Here is a 22,461-nt window from a genome sequence, read left to right as displayed (position 1 = left end):
CTGGTGGGGCACTGGGACTGGGGCTTCACATGTGTCCTGCCTGCCTGTGACCTGCTCAGCACCATGTTTAGGCTAAGCATGTCCCTGAGCTAGATTAAAGTGCATGGGTTGAGCTAGAGAGTTGCTTGGATGAGTCTGTGGTTTGAAACAGTCCCAAGTCTGATGGAAAATCATCCCTGCAGAGACCAGGAGAACTCATGGCACCTCAGAGGGTTGTGCTAAGCTCAGCCCCGTGCAAGGAAGCAGTGCTTGCAGGAACTTTGTGTGTGTGTGGGGAGTGTCGGGGCAGCCAGGTGTGGGTGTACAGGAGGTGGCCGTGGGGTGCAGTTTAAGCCCATCTTCCTGGGCGGTTTGGTGTGCTCAGCCGGGGGCCATACGTGTCCCTCCCATGCCAGGTCTGCTCGTGGCATCGGTGCCAATATCCTGGCGGGCTGCAAACTGGGGGGAACTATATTCTAGTGAAGGGCACTGAGAGCGCGCTGAACCCAGATAACCTTCGAGTTAATTAGGCAAATCATTTGAAGCTGCCATTTCAAGGCAAGAGGAATAACAACGTGAGGGGGGAAAAGGGAGGCTTGTATCCTTTCCCCTTTAATTAAAGTCAATGCCAAGCTAGTGGCTGTCACCGCCCTTTCTATCACAGCCAGTGCCAGGGAGAGGCCTGACCAAAAACACTGTTTCGCAGGAGTCCGCCTCGCCTGTGGCATGTTGAGACATGCAGGTACTTTTTCTTTTCTATTTTCTTTGTCTCTGAGGGCGCTGATGAGGAACTATGCGCTACAGTATAGAAAATCAGTAAGGAGAGGTAAGCAGCATTGAACTCTTCAACTGTTGCCACAGCACGTGCGAAAGCTCGGTGCAATTGCATTAGGGCACCTCACGGCTTTATATCCTGTCTGGCTTCGCTGGCGGGATCGGGTGCATGTGGGATTATTTTTTTTCCAAAATCTGATTCATCCTCCGTATTTTTCTGAAAACTCCCATTCCCATTGCCTTGCCGCTAGATTAGACTGTCTGGGCAGCTTACGCGGCATCACGCTGCTGACCACTACTATGAAATATAATTGGAGCAATTCAAACCTCTCCCCCAAGGGTTGGCTCTTTACATCATGCACTACCCTGTGAAAGTAATAAAGTCAGTGAAAGGGGTTATTCAAGAGAAATTGTCAGTGTTTAATAAATCGTGCAATTAAATGCAATAAAACCTCAGTATGCTATTCATCTGTTCTGCCTTAACACTTAAGGCTGGGGCTTTTTTCAGAATAACGAAGTTCTGTCCTAGATAATTTTTTCCAATTTCCTCATTAGACAGGTTCTCGTGAAGCCTTACGGTTCTCTGCACTGAACTAAGCTGCCGGAGTAGCGCACCTAATGTAATCAGGGCATATAAAAAGTTATAGAGCAGTTCAAGGACTTAAGTAGCTCATAAATTTTTCTTCATATTTTCTCTCTAGTTCAGTTCAGGGCTGAATTTAAGCCACGGCATTGCAGACAAAAATTGTGGTCCCCTTTCTCCAGCATGGGATGGCGGGGACAAAGGCCTGAAACAAAATGTTCTTTGAGTGCGCTGTCACTGATTAGCTCTCTTTGTTCAAAATTGTGTATAACCTGGGGCCGGGTAACTGTACGGGAGAGAAATCGAGTGTGTTAGCCAGTATGCATCACCCGGACTGGGAGACCTTCTTGCTGTCCTTGCGTGCATTTGGTTTGTATGTCCTCTGCTTCCTGGGGTGGGAATATCGGCACGGGGAGAAGCATCCTGGGGACCCTGAGCTGAACCAACGTGGTGGAGGAAAGCCAGGGGTCATTCGGAGCCTGTCGGGGAGAATGTTTGGTGCTTCTTTTCCTATGGTGGAGTTTTCTAAAGGAGGCAGGGGATGGACTGGGGACCTTGAGCAGCACTGACCTCTCCCCTGGCTGATGCTTGCGTATTGAAAATAAAGCGCAGCATTCCTACCCAGCAGGTGCACAAGCGGCATTGCAGTGCCTCTGCTGGGAAGCTCCAACCTTCATTGTAGTGTTTGCCAGGTCCTCTTGAGGGAGATTCTCAGCACTGGGTGATATTGGGGAGCAGGAGCCACCTCCGCTGGTCCCGCTGGCCCTGCTTGGTTGCATTTCCACGCTCTGCTGCTGTGTTTCCCCCCTGCCTCTGCTCTGTTGCCTTTATCAGCAGTGATTTGCGGGCCTTCGGAGGACCCTTTGAATGTGCTAATTCTCATCTCCTACTTTAAAATTTTCACCAGGCTCTGCATATCCTTGGTGACTAGGGTGAAGTCTGCAGCCTCTTTCCCTCCAAAACAATCATGATCGTATAAATTGCCTGTTGCCACCTCTGAAAGCAGATGTTTTGTGCTCTCCTCTCTTCCCTCACCCAGGAAGGTGTGACTGACTTCAGAGCCCTACGAGCAAAATTTCAAAATGACTCCAACTTGGCCAACAAGCTGGTGCCGCCGTGCCAGAAGCCTCCCGCAGACCCCCCCCCCAAGCTGGGCTCTGGAGGTAGTGCCGCGTCCAGCCCTCTGCCCCTGATTAGGGGAGAAGTGACAATACCAAAACCCAAGGGTGAACCTGCCCATCCTGCTGCCCAACCCTCGGCGCTCACCCAACGCAACCCCTTGGTGTGGCCTCGAACCAAGCTGGGTTACGTGGAGCCGGCAGGGCACAATGAAGAGCACAAAGGCAACGTCTCGGAGAAAGGGCTGAGTTCTCCCCAGAACAGTCCAGAGAAGCCTCCGCCATCCTATTGCACTGACAGGCACGGATCAGCCCAAACAGCTCCAGAGGACCCTCCGCTCCCAAATTCTTTCCGCCATGCCCTACAGATGTGGGAAAACACTTTATCCAGCAGCGAGAAAGCAAGCGCAATGCTCCCAGCCCAACGGGCAGCAAACTTATACGTGCACCCTCGCCCGGAGCAGAGGACGACGCGTGCTCCGGCTGTGTCGGGCGGCAGCAGGATGCGACCGTCTGGAAGCGAGCCCGCGCTGGGCTCGCCCGCCCAGAAGATGGATGCCCCGTGCGGCCGCGGGCCGGCTCTTCCCCGGGCTCGCAGGGCACCCAGGGGCTCTGGTGAAAGAGGTGCTGAGAGCACGGTGGCAACCGCGTCCTGCCAGCCGGGTCATCGTGCGCCCAGCGAGCAACCTCAGCACCAGAAAGGTATGGTGAGCTATCCTCTTCACAATGAGCACATATACATATTTATATATGTGCATATGAGCGCGTATGCGTATAGGTGCTCCGAAAGTGCAGGATACAGCAGCTGGAGAGAAAAGCTGTTGTTAAGTTTGGACCCTTAAACAAGAGGCCAAACTGGCCCACTGGAGTGCTCCTTCCTTCCCTGGAGACAAAAACGGGCCTCAGGCTGCTGAGCTTGGCTAAGGGGAGGGCTCCCCACCTCCAACAATTTTTTTTTAAAACTGACTTTAAGAAATTGCCCAAATTCTGAGGGTAGGTTGAAGGGTGAGGACAGGTGAGTATCTTTAGTTTTGGTCTGCTTTGGCCTTTCGCAGTCCCAAGGTAAATGTGACTAGGCCCCGCTATTTGGTTTTCACACAGAAATATAAAGGCTTGTTTTTTTCTGCAAAGGCGGTTTTCAGTTCAAATTAAAATGGCTTAAACCTGCCCCCCTGCCTCTGCACCCTCTCAGCTTTGCAAAAGGTCGTATTTGAGCTCAGAGAGCATGTTCTCCTTGCAATATTTCTTGCAGAAACCGGTGCTGGGAAACCCGAATGCCGCGCAGTTCCCCTTGCTAATGTCACACCGAATAACGGAGCACTGAAAAGATTAAGTCTGTGTTTACCCTGGAAAGCTACCTCGCTTGCACCGTGTATGGAAAACTGCTCTGCCACTAAATCCTGGCAGATTAAAATGTTATCGGCACAGAAAATTAGGCTAGTATTTTATAATCCAGAGGAAAGGAGCTGTCGAGCGCTGAGGCCCCAACATGGTTAACGCTGTAAAAATCTGTAAAAATGGAGATTTCCGTTTATTTTTCCATTCTGGTAGCATGATAAGAGCCCTGCTGTGTAACAGGGATGCTGAAATTGGGAGGAAGCGGAGCTGGTTCGAAATGTCTGTATAAAACTAATGATCCTACATGGTGTTTTGCTTAAATGAGAGCTAATGGCTGCCTGTCCTTGTGCTTCCCTGGAGCAGAATCAGAGCCTCCTTTCTGCCAGCCCGGAGCAGGAAAATGGTCTGACAGCCCTGGGAGAAAGTGGCCAAGAATTAAACCTCTCCCTTCAGCCGAATCCCTAGGTCCAGCCCCTGGGAAGCCGGCAAGACCTCCTAAGTTTGACCTCAGCCCTTTCCGAAGCGCGGTGCCTTCAGTCCGCAGAGGCAATGGAACAAGTAAGAGATTTCTGGTCTTTCTCCCCAAACCTTTTCCGCAAAAAATGCATAATAATTTGCAGTTTATTGACACATATAAGGCCACAATTCCAAGCACACAGAAATAAGATGTTGTTACTTGTTTCTGACATCTTCCTCAAGCATTAAAAAGAACCCAACAGTTTCAGTGAGACTGATTTTTGCTCTTAATCTGGAAAAGGGATCAGGTTTTCCAGGTTGGATGTCATCCCCCATGCATAAACCCACTTTCCTCCCGACTGCAGTGTGTTGTGAGCACTTTACAGCTGGCTGTAAAACAGCAGCAGCCGCTTATGCGATGAGCTGACCTTTATCACTTCTCTTCAATGGGAAATGCCTTGGCTCTGCAGCACACAACTGTGGGACGGCACAATAAAATCGGTAGAAACTGGTCTGCTAATCCCCCCCTTCTGTTTTAAATGCAACGGAGGGCAGTGTCGTTAAATGTTCCAACGTCAAGAAATGCAAAATTTCAGTTTCCCATTAAAAAATCATATTGATGTTGCATAATAGAATACTCTGGACCACTTATTAAGCTGCTAAATAATGCTTCTGTATAGATATGGGCTCAACTATAGTCAGATCTTTAGGCACAACTTTTGCTGAATTCAAAGAGAGCTGCTTTTCTAGGAAGGACTCAGCTAAACTCTCTTTGGCTTTACTGTGCCAGTGCTTATTGCTCTGCCCTGGCCTTAATAAGAATAAGAGGGAAAGAGGGAGGTTTTCACTGAAACTCTTGTGTAACCTACTTGCCTTTTCTAAATATATTAATTTGATGGAGGAAACTCCACGCTCTCTCAATATTGCTCAATTATTGATCTCTAGAAAGCCTGAGGTTGTTGCCTGGAAACAAGAAATAATGACATATTAACACAGCCACATGCCCAGTTTCTGCTGGCAATCTCATTTCACGCCTGCCTTTGCGTGCGGCGTGCTGCCTTGCGGAGGGGCCATCCCCCCCCACACCTCCCCGTCACTGCAGTGTCTCCTTCCAACCTTAAGCCTCTGTGTGTTTGTGTGCAGCTGCTGACGAAGAGGATTACTTGACCCCCGAAAGGTGAGCGTGTGGCGAGGCAACGTGGGGCTCGCGGGCGACGGGAGCATCCCTACCCCGTGATGCTGAAGTGTCTCTGTGCGGTCTGGAGGGAGCGTCCCGCTCCCAGAGGCAGCAACTTGATCTAGAGGTTGTGCAAGCCTGCATGGGAAACGCAAAGCTGGCTGGGATGGCCTTCCAAAGTAGAAAGCATCATCCCAAATTTCTCCTCCGGGCTCTTCGAGCAGCGTGGAGAAGCCTACCCATTAGGTCTGGTTTAGCTGGTCAGAGGGAAAACACTGCCAGTGCTTTGGTTGCAAAGATCACCCAGCACCCCTGTGCTTTCCGCTTCTGTTTTCGATGTACTCAAGCTTGGTGTTTTTAGAAAAGAGATGTTTTTGAGAACTGTTGCTGAAACAAAGCCCTGGCATACCCAGCAGGTGTTGGGGGTTTTTTTTGCCATCAGTGGAGGAGCTTGCCCTCCCTCCCCAACCCCAAGGACTTCAGCTGCCTCCAGATGCTGAAGTGAGATTTTTTTGTTGAGCGGTGGTCCAAACTCACTGGAGGACATGAGCTGACTGGTTCAGTTTCTGATACCACAAATGTCTGACATGGCTCAAAAATCATACAGACACAATTTTTTTTTGTTATACAAGGGGATCCTGACCTTTTCTGCTATGTCTCTGACTTGGAGTGAGTCTTGAGTGGCTGCACAGTGGTCCTGGTTCTGTGCCACAAGAACAGCAAAAGTGGAGAAAAATCTTCATATACATGTTTTGTCTCGGCTGCATGAATATACAGCTGGGAAAATGGGAGACAGAATGGCTGAACCAAAGCAAAAAGAGATGAATTCTTAAAATACTTTCTGTGCCCAAACAATGAAGTCTTGCAGCTAGCAACACAGCAAGTTGTGCTTTTCACATCATGAGGCCTGCCAGCGTTGGCTGGTGTTTTGTTTAACTTTTAACCTGTACTTGTCAGAAGAGAACTGGTCAAAAAATAACCAGCTCCACAGCTGTCATGCACCACAAGGAAGCTGCCCTAGTAATATATTAGAGCAAGATTAACTATCTTGCTCTAATACTTGTGATATGGTCTTTACAATAGGTCACTTGTTAAATATTAACCATGTGATAACTGTGGAAATTAATTAAGTGAACTCCAGCATAAAAGCAAAATCATGGGGGCTTGGGGGCAGAAATTCCCCTCCCCGAAACCCAGAGGCAGGAGCCTCACCTGTAATGAAGTCTGGTCTCTTAGAGACCCTGACGTAGTTGTTTGTGCCAACTAATCTTGAGCTCTGATTCCTTGTTTGGGGATAAACACTCTGCCTTCACCAATGCTAGTCAGGGATCCATCAACCCAGCTGTATTTCAGGTCCGACGTAGCACTGTGGTGTACGAAAGGGCTGCCTGGTGTCCAGCCAAGCTCCCAGGATGCCCTTTTACCCCAGGGCTGGGCTGTGAAGGTGAAGGGTAGGGGTTTTTCCTGGTCTCCTCTTCCTCAAATGATGGCACTGGGGACAAAACACCTGCTTGCAGCATTAATGCAATATTTATATGTGTGTCTTCTTCAATGGGACCTGTGTGTCCAAAACATGCTGTGGGACCGGCAAGCTGAGGCACTGCTCCCCATGCTGGGGGGCTGCAGGGGAGAGCAGGGGGCTGGGGCAGCCTTCAGCATTAGCACAAGCTTCTGCTTGACTTTAGGTGTCGTTTTGTACTCTGATTCCACTACTGTTAAAATGCACCTTGAATTCCTTGTTCCTCTTGTTCAGGTTTGCAACAACTGCTTAGTTTATTCTGTTGACACTGAGTTGTAACAGTAGGGTGATTCAAGGGAAACCAAACCCTCCCTGAGGTTTATTATAGACTTACTGTTAAAAGATAGAAGTTCTCGTCCTTCCTGGTGCTCTTTCACCACCCTGCCCCGTCCCGCATGTGTTACAAGCTGCATCTTGTGCTTTTGTTGCTTCCCGGTACGTTCCTGGGCTGCCGAAACCTCTGCTTGCTGTGGGCGGAGCGGAAGCCTTGGGACTTTGCCTGGGTGCTCCGGGAAGGCTTGGATTTCTTTCTGCACACATTCTCAAATGAATCTAATCTGAATTTCCAGAGAAGGAAAGGAAACAGGGACTGAGGAGATCGGGACTGGGCTGGGAAGCCCAATACTTGAGGTTGTGCAGGGCTGGGGCTGTGACACTTTGCCTCCCGCAGCTGGCGTGTGCCACTCGCCGTGTCGGCGTGGAGCATGTGGCTCGATAAGCTCAGCAGCAGAACCTTTAAACGTACCCTCTGATACCTCTGTTCTCCCCCTCCTGTTTCCCTAAGCGAGAAACAGCACGCCAAAGAGTGCGACTGGGTTGTTATCAATTTTTGAGTAGCTGTGGTAGATATGAAAAATGCTGCACTCCGATTTCCTTGGATTTTTTGTTCTGTTTCTACTTGTGGGATCGCTGTAGGCAGAAGACCATAACCCCAGTATGAAGTCCCCTGGTGTGCGCTGAGCCCTATGAACACATAGCCTTTCCTCCCAAAGGAAAAGCAGTGGGATGGTGGAGTCTGGGGTAAGGCTCCGCCAAGCCCTGCATCTGGCACAGGTCTCCTCTCCCTCCAAGGAATTCCTGATTTCACTTTGCTTTTTTGTAGGCTCAGTATCAAAGCACTTGAACTCCTTGTCCTCAAGATGAATTTTTTTTTTTTAGACTTCTAAAAGGGACAGGAAAAAATCTCTTCTCTCTCTTTTCTTTCATATTCTCAGTGCTCAACTTGAAGAGCAGCATAATTATGAAGAAACCCCGACATACCTGAATCAGTCTGGGGACACCACAACCTTGTGTGTCATTGAAGGTACTTTGCAAGGCAAGACTGCTAGGTGAATTACTGGGATAGAGCTATTTGGGATAGAGCCTTTAAAAAAGGAAATAATATCTTTTCTTCAAGTTGAGAAAGGCAGCTGTGCATTGGTCTGGGCGACCAAAGATGACTCTCTGTGCTGTCCCTCTGTGCGCTGGCAGTGTATGAGGACTTTGGGGCACAGACAAAAAAGAAGTTAGCATTTTGGTGGGGAGATGGTGCTTACAGTAAAACTGCAGTGGTGAAAAATCGTGAGACGCTACCCACGTAAAAGAGAAAGAAAAGAAGATTGTGAGGCAAACCTCAGCATCTTCTTGGGAACTATTTTTTCAGGGTACAGAATTTTTCCATCTCCATCACTACTTCTTCCCAGTGTAATTTTCTCTATCAGAGTTGCCACTGCTCTGTTTTTACATTTTTTCAAAGTTGTCTTTTTTGGGGAGGTTAGTGTCTGTCTTGTGCATTGGTTTTGTCTCCCATTGGAACAGGAGCCAACCAACTTCCTTGGGGGGACCCGCCACAGTCCTTGTGTGTTTGCCCCAAGGGCTCTGAAAACTATGGCCAGCCAAGCTTGATGCTGCAGTCCCCTGCATGTAAGCCAATGCTAAATAGCAAATTGAAGGACCCTGGCCAGTAGGACATGATGAAAGTACCATGGTGAATGTGTGCCTAGACGCTGAATGTATGGGCTGAAGTTGGGTTTTGTAACTTAAAGTGCAGTGACTTTAACATGGACTAAAAAGTAATATCTTTTCTAGTACCTAAGGCAGAGCCTCAAGAGCACAAGGTAAGTCTCCTCACAGCTGTTTTTGATCTTTTAGGTTTGACTGTATCATAGACATCATGCTTTCCTATCTGTATTTCTTATCTGCTGCGTATTTCTTTATGTGTGTTGTCTGTGAAGACTCTCAAAGAATAAATAAGAGATTGCAGAGGGGACATGAAGATTAATGAGGTTTCCAAACATGCGAGGGGAGAGTGTCAGTTGTCTTGACTTCCTCTGCAAACATATAAGGAAGTGATAACTTCATCTGGACGTTGGTGGTAGACCAAGTAAATGTGAACTGCTGATATCAAGATCATGAGTTCTTGGAGGAAAATTACACTGAATTGTTCTGGAAGTCCCTGTCAAAGGTGGACTGGTGCTGGTAATCCCTCTGTGAAGGTATAAAAGCAAAATTGAGCCAAGTTCCTTGTCATGACAGCGTGCTTTGAGCTTTGGCTCATAAGCAAGGGCAACTGCTGTGGGCATGACTGCATTGGTTTTCAGCCCCTGCTGCAGGGATACCTGTGCTGCAGACTACGACCTGGCTCTTTCCACTTTACCCTGGCTGCAAAGGGGGTGGCAGTTCACCTTGGCACTGGAGGTATCCTGCAGTGAAGGCAGGACAGTGCATTGCACAGAGAGGAATTGCTGTAGCTGTCCCCAGAGAAGCCCTGCTTGGCTGCATGGCCAAGCTCACAGTGGGTAGCTGGGCTGAGAGGAGAAGTCATCTCATGCCAGGAAGTGATCATGTACTGAGTATCAGCTCTGGCTACGCTAAAAGAAGGGAAACTACTATTTGGAAAATGTCAAACTCCACTTTCAAGTCCTGACTTGCAAAGCAGACAAATTGTCCAGGAAATAGCCCAGGTTTCCAAATGCACTTATCTGGGCATGATTTGCAGAGAGGTTCTCTGGCTCTGCTCTAGTCTTATTTTATAGTAGGTTGGAAAATCTTTACTTATTAAAATAAACTTCTTCTTCTGTAAGCTCTCCAACCTGTAATTGCTTTCATTCTGACCAGTAGCTTCATTGGCCTGACCCCTTGCACTGTTATATTATCCCTATATAGTTTGTCAATATGTATATCCCCTGCCCTGCAAAGTAGAGGAAATATCCTTGTCTGATGACTATTCCAAATGTAAAATGCTTTTGGGCTTTCTAAAGAAATATTTCTTTAAATACTAGATGACAGTTTGAGGCCTTGTATAAAAGCTTGACTGCTGAAAAAAGCATAGTGGCTGAAGGCTTTCCTCTTTTTTATTCTAGAAACAGAAGACTCTTCTCTTTGCCAAATCCAGGTAATTTCCGTTCCTTTCTCTCAAGCTTCTTCTAACCCCACAACTAACGCATGTTAAGGTTAGAATATTGTAACACTCAGTAAATAGAAAGAAATTTCATATAATTCATGACCAGGGCAATGTAGATGGTGATGTTCTTATGTGTCAGCATTCATGGTTTCTAAGATTGTTTTCATTCTAAAGCATATCTGGAGGGGAGATTTTCTTCTCTCCTCTGGCACACAAAAATATACATTGTCTTCTCCTACAGAAACCTGAACTCTTGCAGTATAAGAAGGGAGAGGTATGAGGCTTTCAAACTGGGACACCTGGTTCCAGGTCCAAAGCTGTGTGGTAACGCAAGGTCCACACTGAATTTCACCCTATAAATGTCATGTTTCAAATGCCTTGCAATGTTTAATTACTGTCACTGGCTGAAGACTGGTTTTTTCAATGGGGATTGAAGAATTATGTGACAAGAGGGGATCACTTCAGTGGGAAATGTAATGCTGGAAAAAAGGTACCACATTCTGCCTCCTGTTGCTAGATCTTCTTCCCTAAATTGCAATATAGTATGGGGAGAGGCAGGTACCACCACCAGCAAATGGATCTAGCTTGTCCGTTCCTGCTACTAGAAAACAATCATCTTAGTTCGTCTCTTTTCCAAGACTGATTGTTGCTACCCCAAGTAACCAGTGGCCTTTAGATTCGGATTTGTCCTTACTTTTAGTACTGGTGCTCTTCTTGGCATCTACCTGCTTCGAAGGGAAAAGGAGCCGCTTATTTCAGCGTGGTCATAAAGCAATCTGCCTGTCTATGACTTTGCTAAAGTGTTGCTGTTCTAAGATCTCTCTCATTTCTGAAATTTTCAGTCCTGGAAGAGCTATAATAGAGGATGAAAAAGAGGAAAAACCAAGTCTTGAAAGAGAGAAACAGGAAGCAAAGAAAATTTTCAAGGTATCGTATCCTTGAGACTACTTTTAATAGTTATTGTAGGATGTCTCTTCTCCTATATCCTCCCTCTCTTCAGGAAACAGTTGAAATTTGAGTCCTTAATCACCTGTGTTTTTCTGCCTTCTCTTTTGCCTGCCCGTTGCTCAACCGCTACTGCCTAAAAGGTATGTCTACCGGAAATCCTGGATGGAAGAGGGCATGAAACTGTTTTAATTCCACAGAAAGATAACTTATATTCTTATAGATGTATAAGAACTAACTTACATTAGAAAGCTGTTTCTAAAGACTGGACTGACCAAAGCAAACGTCTAATCTCAGACAGGTGGAAATGAATATGTATCTCCCAATAGCCAAACCACTGAAGATGGCAGAGGTGGGATGAAGGTGCCGCAAGTGAAGCAGGATGTCACCAGTACCCAGACTGCAAAGCATCCTACCCCACAAGGGCTGGCAAAAGACAGAGCAGAGCTCTGTGAGTATCTCATTGCGCTGTTGAGTGTTTCCTCAATCCTCAGTCCCATCTGTTACCCAAATGTCTCTTCCATATGGGAAATAATGTTAAATTTGGATGCAACTCTTGAACCAATTTAGTTAAACCAGGGCAAAAGGTTGCATGAGCATTTCTATTCTGGTCTGAATCATTTATTTTGGCTTTGCAAATAGCTTCCTAAGTTGGTTAACCATCTGCGTAACTCAAACTGAGGTGTTTGTTTTTCTAGCAGATTGCCCTTATCCGAGAGAGCTGAAATCCATCTCCTCTGCTTCTCATAATTTATTGAGTCTCAGAAAAGGGTTTGGCTGAGGCTTGTGGTAGAAACACACATGAGCAGGATGAGAGCCTGAAGTCTCCCTCTGTCCCTTATTAAGATGGATGATGGCTCCTCGCTCCATCTTCTCAGTAGTTCCAGTGAGCCTTTCTCTGACTTTGGGCTCCTTCTGTCACGATGCCCTGAGACAGGGTCCGGAGCTGGTGTCCTGCACCTTAGCTGCACGTTAAACCCAGTTACGTCTCCTCTGTAAACGCTGTTTTGCAACTTCAAGTATAAGCATGCACGGGCTCTATTCCGCAAAGGCTTACTCCTGCCTCTGCAAGCCACTAGTGTGATACGGCAGCATTTCAAAGATGAAAGAGAGAAAAGTAGCTCTGTTGGGCTCTGTGGACAGACCAGGAGTGTGAAGGAGAAAGTGTAAATTGACTGTGGCTGTGGTGGTTGTTATTGGTGTGGTCCTTGACATTTTTTTTTAGTTTTAAATCACTTCATACTAATTTTCTGTTTTGGTTGGTATCTGTTTTTGTAAGAAATCTTGCTGCTTTGCTTGACCTTTGAACAGCTGGAGGTAATTTCTGTTGGGATTTTTTTTTTTAAAGTACTCATGGTGAGCCTCCTGCTATTGCTTCACCAGAGAGGCCAATTTGGAGAATTGTTTCGTTTCCCCCTCTCCCCTACCACCTCCATCCTTTTCTTCTCCATGGGAGTCTGAATGTTGTGCAGAAATTTTGTTCATTAACTAGACCATCTTGTGGTGGTGCATGTTTCTGGTGCACCTGTGTTCATTTAGAAACACTGTCTGCTTTTATTTGTGTGGCTGCATTTCTACATTATTCCAACTCTCTTAAACCAGTTTTAAGGCTTTAATATTGCCACTTAACAGAGTCCTGCAGTAATAATCTTCTAACCTCATGAGGTGCAACTCTTGTGCTCTGTGCTAGCCCTTGGTGAAATACATCTCTGGGATACGCTCTCTCCTTGTCTCCTTTCTGAGATGTTGATTTACAAGGTGTATTCCCAACGGACTGGCCCGTTATTTGGATCTTAGCATCTCCACGAACCACGTTAAGCCCTTCTGTCAATCACCCTGTGAACATCCATGAATAGTCTCTTGGAATGTTTTCTGGTGAGAAGCATTTGGGTCCGAGCTGCCACAACTGAGAATATTGATGGACATTTTCATTTTTTTAAACATAAAGTATTTTAAAACTTTAAAATGTTTTGAAGTTAAATGCTTTTCTTTCTCGAAGTGGCTTACAGCAGAGACTTTCCTGGTCTCTTGGAATGGAAAGTATGTCTGTAAGCTCCTATTTGTTGTGGCATCAACTGTTACCCTCAACAGTAGTCCTTGCTCTGAGAGAAGTTCCTCAGAAAAGCTTCTAAAGCAAAGGTCCTTTCTCGTTTCCAGTGCGCTACGTGTACGTTGGTGCTCCAAAGGCAGGGGTAGAAAGAACAGCCTTCAACCAAAACACTTGGCAGCCTCTGCAGGCACCAGAGGATATATATGATGACGTTGAGGAAATGCAAGATAGACTGTGAGTATGGATCGGGGCTCTTCACAATGGATGTGTCTATGAAATGTCATTTAAAAACTATGGAGTGCATCCCCATATAATATTTCTGTCTTTTAGCAGCCACGTGTCAGATACCTCAAGTCCGTTTGCTTCAGCCAGCAGTAAGTGCAGTACATGGGGAAGCTCAAACGGGAGCTGCTTTTAATTTGGGATGGTCCCTGGGAGATGATGCGAATAGCTTCATTTAACTTTCAGCACCTACAATGTCTCCTTCTGGCCTGGTTGCTCTAAATTCCAATTAAAACCAGTGGGGAGCAATACATGTGTCTAGCATGGAATTCATTTGAGCAATTCTGAAGCTTCTGTAAGAGGGAACTGTAACTGCCTGGGTGCAATTTGCCCGGCAAACCTCACCTCATTGCTACTGAACGTGGTTTGTGATGATGTTATTAATTACCTTCGTTTTAAGTTTCAGGAGACAGCTACAAAGAAGCATATGAAGATGTTGAGATTGGGGGTGATAATCGACCAAAAATGGAGTAAGTTGCAATTTCTTAGCCTGTATTTTGAAATACTGACCATACTTCCTTGATCTCACATGCCAGGTACTGGCTTGAAGACTTTTTTTCCTAATGCAACTGCAGAAAAGTTGTATGAGTGGGTTTCTTCCCCCTCTTCCTCCCTCTTCCCCCTTTGGCTGACACTTAGGGAGCAAGAAATAGTCACCAAAATTAAGCCCCTAAGCAGTGAGGCCTTTCTATTACAGCTTGTAGCACCCTCCATCCGTTGGAAGTACTCCTCTTGCAGACCTCTACTTGCATAAAACACACAGGACAGTCTTGCTACCCTTCTCTTGATCAAAAGTGTTCCTCAGCTGTAGCTAAGAAATGACACCTTTTTTTGTGTGTGTGCCAAAAGAGGTAATGCTCAAGGGACAAACTGGGACATTGTCCCCACAAAAAGGGACAAAATGCTCACATTTCAGATCACAGAAGGTTGGAAAGCTGAAAGGAGCCCAGGCTGTCGTGCCGTAACTAACTTGCAACCTGCTCTTTTTCATACAGCTTCTCACGATATTTGCTTTCACCGGGCGTGTTATAAAAGCAATGAGTTTTGCAGCCTCAGGTTTATATGTTGCCTGAGCTTCCCAAATGGATTAAGAGGTGAAACGTGAAGTTAGTTGTGTTTTTACTTATTAGCTTTGTGTGGTTCCCTACCCTCACGCAGTAAAAGATTTCCTGCAGCCCTTCGTAAGAGAGAGAGACAGCCTTTGGGAACGGCAGATGGGCTGGGGATGCTGCAGACAATGGCTGCGGGTGCATCTGGTGGCTCTCTTCTAAGGAGCAGTGTGGGAGGAATAATAAGGTGTTGCTGTACATCTGCTTTTCCCTTACGGATGTGAGACTCATACCGGCTCGCATCTGGATTCAAGTCTAGCTTATGCATGCGTGCAGGGCCTGCGCGTGTCGGAGGAGAAAAAAGCACAGGAAACCTGAAACCCTGGAGGTGACTGGGCAGTTATTAAAAGATGACATTTCCCTGCAAATCGTCCACGGGAGTTGTGTGGTGGAGGTGCATGAGCTTCCCTGGCCAGAGGGTAGCGTGCTGGCGTCCGCATGCGGCTCGCGGGGCGACCGCGCACGTCCCCCTCGGGCCGGGAAGCGTACCCGTGCCTCTGCTGCGCCTGGCTGCACACGGGCGCTCGACAGCGGCAGAAACGCAGCTCCGCCGCTGATTCACAGGCGCAGGGCACCTCGCTGGCTTTGCAAGGGAGCTGCGTGACAAAGCTGGGGTCGGGACCAAAGTCATGGGGTTCAGAGGCCAGTGCCTTAATCATCAAACAGGTCTTTATGTAATCTTTCTATGGATCCCACGTGCAGCATTAGGAGTGCGGATACTCACAAAGTATTTTTAAGAGTACTTGCGCATGGGTAACGTCCCCATGTGAGGATCTTGGTTGCTCGCAGATAGTTTGTTAAAAAATTGCTGTGTAGCTTTGCAACACCTTGTAAGGGTGTGTAGTGGAATGTCCTTCTCAAGATGATACAGGACAGAACTGTCTGATGAAGGGCGGCACAGACAGATGCTCCCGATGCCCTCTAATGTGCACCGCATGCTTCCCCGGAATTTTGTAACTCCAAATAAACCTGGGTTGTTCTGTAGCTGCTGGGTCAGAAGAGGACAACTTCAACTAACACAGAAAAGTTTAAAGCTAAGCAAAGATTTGAGCTTGGACTTTATAATTAAGCACCTTTTGCTGTGTTAGTGCCTATCCCATTAAATCCATCATTCATTCACACGATGCTGTTAAGGCTTAAAGCCTACCGCTGAGCTGAGGTCTAAGGTCTGCTGACCTTCCTTTACCTGCTTCAAGATCTCCGTGGCTACGAGTATTGCTACTCACACACACTTCAGTGCCTAGTGCCTCTTTAATTTAAAATCTGTTTCTCTTTTGGACAGAACAGAAAAACAAAAGAGATTTGGAAACTTGTTTAAGATAGAAAAGCTGAAGCTGAAAAATACCAGGTTCAAGGAAAACTTAAGGTAAGAAAATGTTGGTTGTCCAGCCCCTTTCCCCTCCAAACCTGAGCATTCATATTTGCAATAATTTCAGAGCAGGAGGTCTAGGACTAAGGAATGTAGTTTTATTTGGAAAGTTATGCCAAAAGTGCTGCTGTGAACTCACTAGGAGCTGCTGATGTGGCCAACAGTCCATCTGTGCAGCTTCTCCGAATTTTCTGGCATCAGGACTCTACAGGAGCTGGTCCTACCTCAGCGTCCAAATTTTCATAGGATTTCTGCTGCCTTTGGTGCCTTTCTGATACCTCAGCATGATGTAGGCACACAAGGGAACGTAGAAACGTGATGCCTACTGCCTAGACCTGTGGGCCAGGATTAGGCAAAGGCTTGCTGATGTGGCTCTTAAGGGTTGAGGTTTTTTATTCCAAGCACCATTCATAGACAAGCTGGCAACAGCACCGCTGAAGTAGTCGTCTTAGGATAGTGGATACTGTACAACTTCCTACAGTGCCCTTTCGGGTACTCTTACCTTAATATTCAAAACCCTGTTAAGGTTCCACAGAAACTGCCTTTTCCTCAAGTGCGCAGCAGCTGCCTGCAGAACCCATCCTCCACGGCTGCCAGCCTGTGCCTCACCCTGTGCACTGTGCCCGAAGTCCAGGAAAATGCTACTTTCTCTTATTTCTTTGGAAATCCCAGATTAACCCTTTCCTCTCTTATATGAGGAAGGTTTGTTTTACTTGAAAGCCTTTTCACACTAGGCGCTTTGCCATGCCAGTGGCTCCTTCCTGCATTAGTGCTAAATATCATTATAGGGAAGGAGGCACCTGGTCTCATTCCATTCTCCTGTTGCAAAGAATACTTAAAGCTCCCACAAGCATCTCAGATATCTGCAGTCATTGTCACACTTAGATTCCTGGGCAACCCTCGATATTGGCAGACTACAAGGAAGGAATTAACTACTGACTACAGCTACCAACTGGCCATCAACCCTCTAGCTATTGGGAATGGGTGTAGGGGTGGGCAGGAGGAGGGTGCTTTTGCCAATTTGGACTGTTCTTTGGATGCAGTGTAGGCCTTTCATAACCTGCTTAATGAACACATGGCTCTTGTTGCTGCCAGAGGATGGAGATGCTTATTTAGCAAGGGATGTAATTCTGGCAAATGCATTTGGTGTCACTGAGGTTGTGCACCTAGACCTGCCCCCATCGCTTCAGCAGCAAGCATTGCTAGTTTGTTGGTGCTCATGGCTTTTTGGGCGATGCAGATGTGCAAACTTGTTTCTAAAAGCCTCTTTCTATCCGCAGATTGTCTTCTATTTCAGTACCACATTTAGGTAAGCAACATACCTGTATCTGACTGTTGGGGATTTGTGTGTGTGTTTGAAGAGGCAAATGTATTGCACAATGGAAAATCAACTTTATGCATCGCACCTTTCTGAAAATCATGTAATGTGGCAGCATTAACTTTGAAGACTTGATAGAGATTTGTGCTTCACTTGAGTGGGGTTTTTTGCTCATTTTTGGTTGGTTTTTCTTTGAAGAGGAGCATTCCTCCTGAAGATCTGAATATATTTTAGGCAACACGTGAAGCAGTCCACACTGAGCCACTGCTTCCAGGCTGGTGGTGGTGTTTAAGAGCCCCACTTGGCCCCAAGCCTTGAGAAGGTGCTGGAGCGAATGTACCCGTGCCCTTGGGATGGAAAGCCTGCCTGGGCTGGCTGCTGTTTGAAGCTGGGGCTTTGCTGCTGCTCCTGCACCATCCCTGGAGCTGGATGGCCAAACCCATCCAGAAAACTGCCCACAAACACAACTAACAAACCCAAGCATCCTGCCTTGTGCTGGAGTTTTGGATGGCTTTCAGAGTCCCAAGGATCTTCCTTTTGCAATGCCTTGACCCCTTTGGGTTGAATGACTAGCAGCAGCCCAAATTTTCCTCTGCAATACATTGCTTTGAGTACCAGACTCAGAATGACATCTAATAAATTTCCCTGCTGCATTTTGGTTGACAGTGGCTGTTTCCCAGGAGGACATGGTATACGACGATGTCGAGGTGGGGCAGAGAGAGCTGAGGTAAGGAGGGTGCCCTCCCCTGGGGCTGGCCCTGGGCCATGGAGATGTTCCTCTTGGCACAAACCTGTGCCCTCAGGAGCCTGATGTACTGCAAGCCACCAAGGGTCATGAGATGGTTGGGACTCAGTCCTCTGGAGGCGGTCCAGGTGCTCTCTCCATGTGTGTTTAATTTGGCAAGTAGCATCCCGCAAAATGTTTCTTCAATGTTACCTAGTTAGTGCCAGAGACGTGAAAAGGGGAGAGCTGCTCCCTGAAACACATGAAAATTCAGATAGTTTTCCTAAGGAAGGAAAACTCTGGCTCCCAGACCCGATAATCAGCCCCGTCCTGGCAAGCTCCTTGTCAGAAAAATTACTTTTAATAGGAACAGCATGTCTCGATGTCTTGCTGCCAGATGATTGTGGCGGCAGCGCGTGCTGGTATAAATCGCAGCAAGTGTGTGTGTTTCAGTGGTGGTTGTGGGGGAGACAGAGAAAAATCATGACTTTGTAGGTCCATGGGTTTGGAGAGGGGACATGGTCTGCTGGAAAAAACCTGAATTTCTGTGTGGCTCTTTCCCCTCCTCTCAGAGGGAAGGATGACAAATACAAAACCTGGATGCCAAAATTTCTGATGGCGAAAGAGGATAAGGACCAAAGGAAAAGCAGCGATGATGTGGAAAGGTCTTGATTTTAATTCTGTGTTTTCCCGTGTTGTCTAACTTTGTACGCGCATCTCTTGAGTCGTTTGCAGGAGTGAGATGCCCCTGATTCCGCAAACATGTTGTGTTTTGCTGCTGCTCCAGGGTCCTTTCCCTTTGAACTCAGCTTTCAGGAAACTTTGCAGAAAACACCTTGAGGGCAAAACAAACTCTTGGATCTGAGAAGTATGCAAGCAGAGGGATACCCTGAGGGTCTCATCCTGAAGTTGTATCATCTCTTCCCACTTAGCTGAGACAAAAGGTTGCTACTTACTGAAAGAGTGGTCAAACATTGGAACAGGCTGCCCAGGGAGGTGGTGGAGTCACCATCACTGGAAGTGTTCAAAAAACATGTGGACGTGGCACTTCGGGACATGGTTTAGTGGGCATGGTGGTGTTGGGTTGACGGTTGGACTTGATGATCTTGAAGGTTTTTTCCAACCTTAATGATTCTGTGATTCTATGATTCTACTTGCTATATATTTGGCTGCTTTTCTGCCCTGGTCAGTCCCATTCCTTCTTTAATTGTGCCTTGATTAAATCTGTGATCTCCATGGATCAGCTGTTGCTATTGTGGCAAGAGCACTGTGTCTAGAAGCCCTGTACACAGAGTAGTAGTTGCCTGTTCGTTCCCCTCGCCCTTAGCTTGAAGTAATGATTTCTTGAGTCTTCTTTTTCCAGTTGGTTTTATTGCATTGCCTCTTGCTGTACCATTTCTACATAAAAGCAAATAACCCCCCCTTTTTGTTACTGGTGCTGCAAAAAGTCGCATGGAACTAGGAATTTTCATTTCCCTTTTTAGATCAAAAAAATGTATATTGCAGTGAGCTTTTTCATGATCCAATATATGGGACTTCAAACAAATGCAAACCAGAGACCTATTTTCTAGATTCTCACAGAGCTCCTCCATGGGGTTGCTCAAACGCCACTTGTTGTGTTGTGCAAAGTCATGTGTATAATTGTACAGACTATCAGGAAGCCAATGCAATTTCATCTGTTCCTTAGAGATCGCAGGTCCTGCAGACTGGGACTGCTGAGGAGGAATCTCTTCACAGCTTAAAAGTGCCTAATTGCAGCTCTTGTTTGCCCCCCTCTTAATTTTAAGTGTGTGAAAGTTAGGCAAGGGTGAATAATTTAGTGCAAGTGGGTGTTTTTTGTTTGGTCAGTTGTTTTTTTCCTGTCTTAAGTTTAAAATGAATGCCATAGCTGGAATTTCATGTACAAACCAGAAGGAGTGGCATCTCCATACCCAGGTGAATGCCCCAGTGTGAATGCCATTGCACCTCTTAAGCTGGTTATAAGAGCTTGTTTTTCACTTACAGTGCTGTATAAATGTCTGCTTGAGTGATTTTTCTCCTCCATGTGCTAAAAAAGCAACAAAAATCTGCAGAGCTGTGTCAAGCCCCGTTTCCATAAATGGCTCAGGATTAGAGTTATCTGGGGACCCTTTATGTTTGAATATAAATAAAAACCAGAAGGAGACAAATTGCTGGGGGAAAAGTGAATTGTTGACTTCTATAAAAACACGACTGATGCGAAACACTTGATAGAGTTTGTTTGTTCCCACGCTGCTTACAGAGAAAACAGTTATTCCAAATGGAGATACAAAATGGCTCATTATGCTCACCAACAGATTCTAGTTGTATATTCATCCTTTTATGAAAAATAGTGATGTGAACAGCATGTTTTGCTCTTCGAAACGTTCATTGCAAACAAGACTGGAGTTAGGCTCTGGGTTGCATTTCCCAGTGTGCCAGGGGTTATATAAATGGATCTCAGAAGTGTATGTGTGTGTCTCTTTATGCAGAAATATCTTCAAAGTCAAGAAGAGCAATGCAGAAAAAAGCAAGAAGATGGAAAAAGAAGAGAAGTTTTTTAGAGACACGTTTATGGTATGTGTCTATGTTTAGGGAATTAGTTGTGTCAGAGGAGGAAAGCAGCTACGCGTCATGCATAAAAGTTGCATGGTGGAAAGCTGTCGGTCCTTAGCTATGCTGGGTGAGGTGTCCAACTGACCTGCTGCCTTCTCCACTAATCTGGGATCTTCATCAGGGGTGTTTCTGGGTTTTTTCCCCTTTCTTCAGCCCCAAACAAAAACTCACAACCCATCCTGAAAACTGTTCTCTCCGTCCCTCCTCACTGCCTTTAAAGACATTGCACATAAGCGTAGAGTAACTCGTGCTTTCATTTCTTCTCTGCAGTACAACAAGGAGATCAATGTCATCAACACAGCCACTGCTGAGTGCTCGGTCCCCAGTAAGAGGAGAGTTGATCTCCCGGTCACAGCTGGAGAACAGCTGGACGTTATCGATGTCACAGAGGGCAACGCCGTGATTTGCCGCAATTCGGAGGGCAGATGTACGTTTGCAGAAAGTCTCTGGCACTTTTCAATCCAGTTTCGAGGGGCAAGCAACAGTATGTTCTTTGTGCTTAGCTACTGTGACTTTATTTGCTCAGGAGTTTACTAACTTCTTTTTTTTCCCCTTCCCTCAGATGGGTATGTTCTAGTGGAGCATTTGAACTTCAGGTAAACTCAGACTTTATTTATTATGATGCATATTTTCTTCTCCTTCCTGTGACTAGATATCTGAGATCTGGAGAAATGTACTTAAAACTTCTGAAGGCAGTGGAAGGTTAATATAAACAGCCCGTACTAAATATTAAATAAGTATTTCCAGTTTTAGTCTGCTATTCTGCTGCTATACAGGTTTCCAGTGCAAGCACAGCTAAAAAAAGCCCTGTCCAGTCATGACTTGTATAAATTGGAGATCCTTAACTGCCTTCAGATATGCCCTATTAATTCACATCTGCTGCAAACGTGGGCCACTCGGTGTGCATTGCCTTTGCCAAAACACACCTTTAAATTCCCTGCTGCAATATCATTTCCTTGCATGCTCATGCATAATTGATATAAATGAACCTCTTATTGCCCAGATGCCCATTGCAGTGAAACTTTCTCTTTTTGAGACAGGCAGTACTAACTGCCCCGAGAGCTGCTCTGCCCCGGAGCATCCCTGAAGGTCTCTTGTGCTTCCCGCATCCGTGAAAGCCCATGTTGGTCAACTGTGGAGTGATGATGCAAATGTAAATAAAGTCTTATTTTTTACACTTGCACTGTTAAACATGCAAGAGACGTTTCCTTTTTTTCCTCTGCTATTTAGAGCATGTTATCACTGATTATCTCAACGTTAGTTATTTTCAGTATTTCTCACTTTTTGGAGTACCTTGTTGGTCAGCTCTGAAATGGCTGTAACATTTCTGCATTTGCATGAAAACTTTCGTGCTGAACGTAACAGTTTAGTTGCTCCGTGGCCATATCATTACTGTCCATTTTAGGTGCTGGAATTGCAAGACTTCTCAAAAGAGTTGCTTTTTAAAAAGCAAACCATATAAATTTGAACTGCTTTTGGTCTTGACAAAAGTACTGGGACTGCCACTCTTGCTCCGTTAAATATACACTATAGTGGAAAATTTGACTCATTTCTTTCCAAAAAACATTTTAAAAGAGTAAATAAAGCATTCAGACAAATTTTGCTTTATTTTTGTAAGCTAACTTAGGCATCCCAGATATGTAAAGGCTGACTTCTGGCTTCCCCTGACTCAGAGCAGCAGGCAGTTACCCAACAGTTGCCCCTGTGTTCGGGCTATTCTCCGCT

The 22,461-nt window shown here is 46.1% G+C and overlaps 1 protein-coding gene across 1 annotated transcript; it reads left to right on the top strand.

Moving 5' to 3' along the window:
• Nucleotides 1-1,656: 1,656 nt before the first annotated feature.
• Nucleotides 1,657-21,879, top strand: FYB2 (FYN binding protein 2; the record flags this gene model as incomplete). The annotated part of the gene is given in 21 exon segments (XM_082003081.1): nt 1,657-1,851; nt 2,376-3,156; nt 4,156-4,350; nt 5,392-5,425; nt 8,159-8,247; nt 9,012-9,040; nt 10,286-10,317; nt 11,178-11,253; nt 11,569-11,722; nt 13,429-13,555; nt 13,652-13,695; nt 14,004-14,073; nt 15,995-16,078; nt 17,362-17,390; nt 18,066-18,126; nt 18,696-18,788; nt 20,613-20,697; nt 21,007-21,163; nt 21,299-21,332; nt 21,773-21,829; nt 21,831-21,879. Coding segments are annotated over 21 exon segments (2,475 nt in total).
• Between the last annotated feature and the right edge of the window lie 582 nt (nt 21,880-22,461).

The sequence above is a fragment of the Phaethon aethereus genome (assembly GCF_964289735.1).
Source record: "Phaethon aethereus genome assembly, chromosome: 8".
Taxonomy (NCBI): domain Eukaryota; kingdom Metazoa; phylum Chordata; class Aves; order Phaethontiformes; family Phaethontidae; genus Phaethon; species Phaethon aethereus.
The sequence above is the reverse complement of the archived record's forward strand: the minus strand, read 5'-3'. Positions and strand labels throughout refer to the sequence as shown.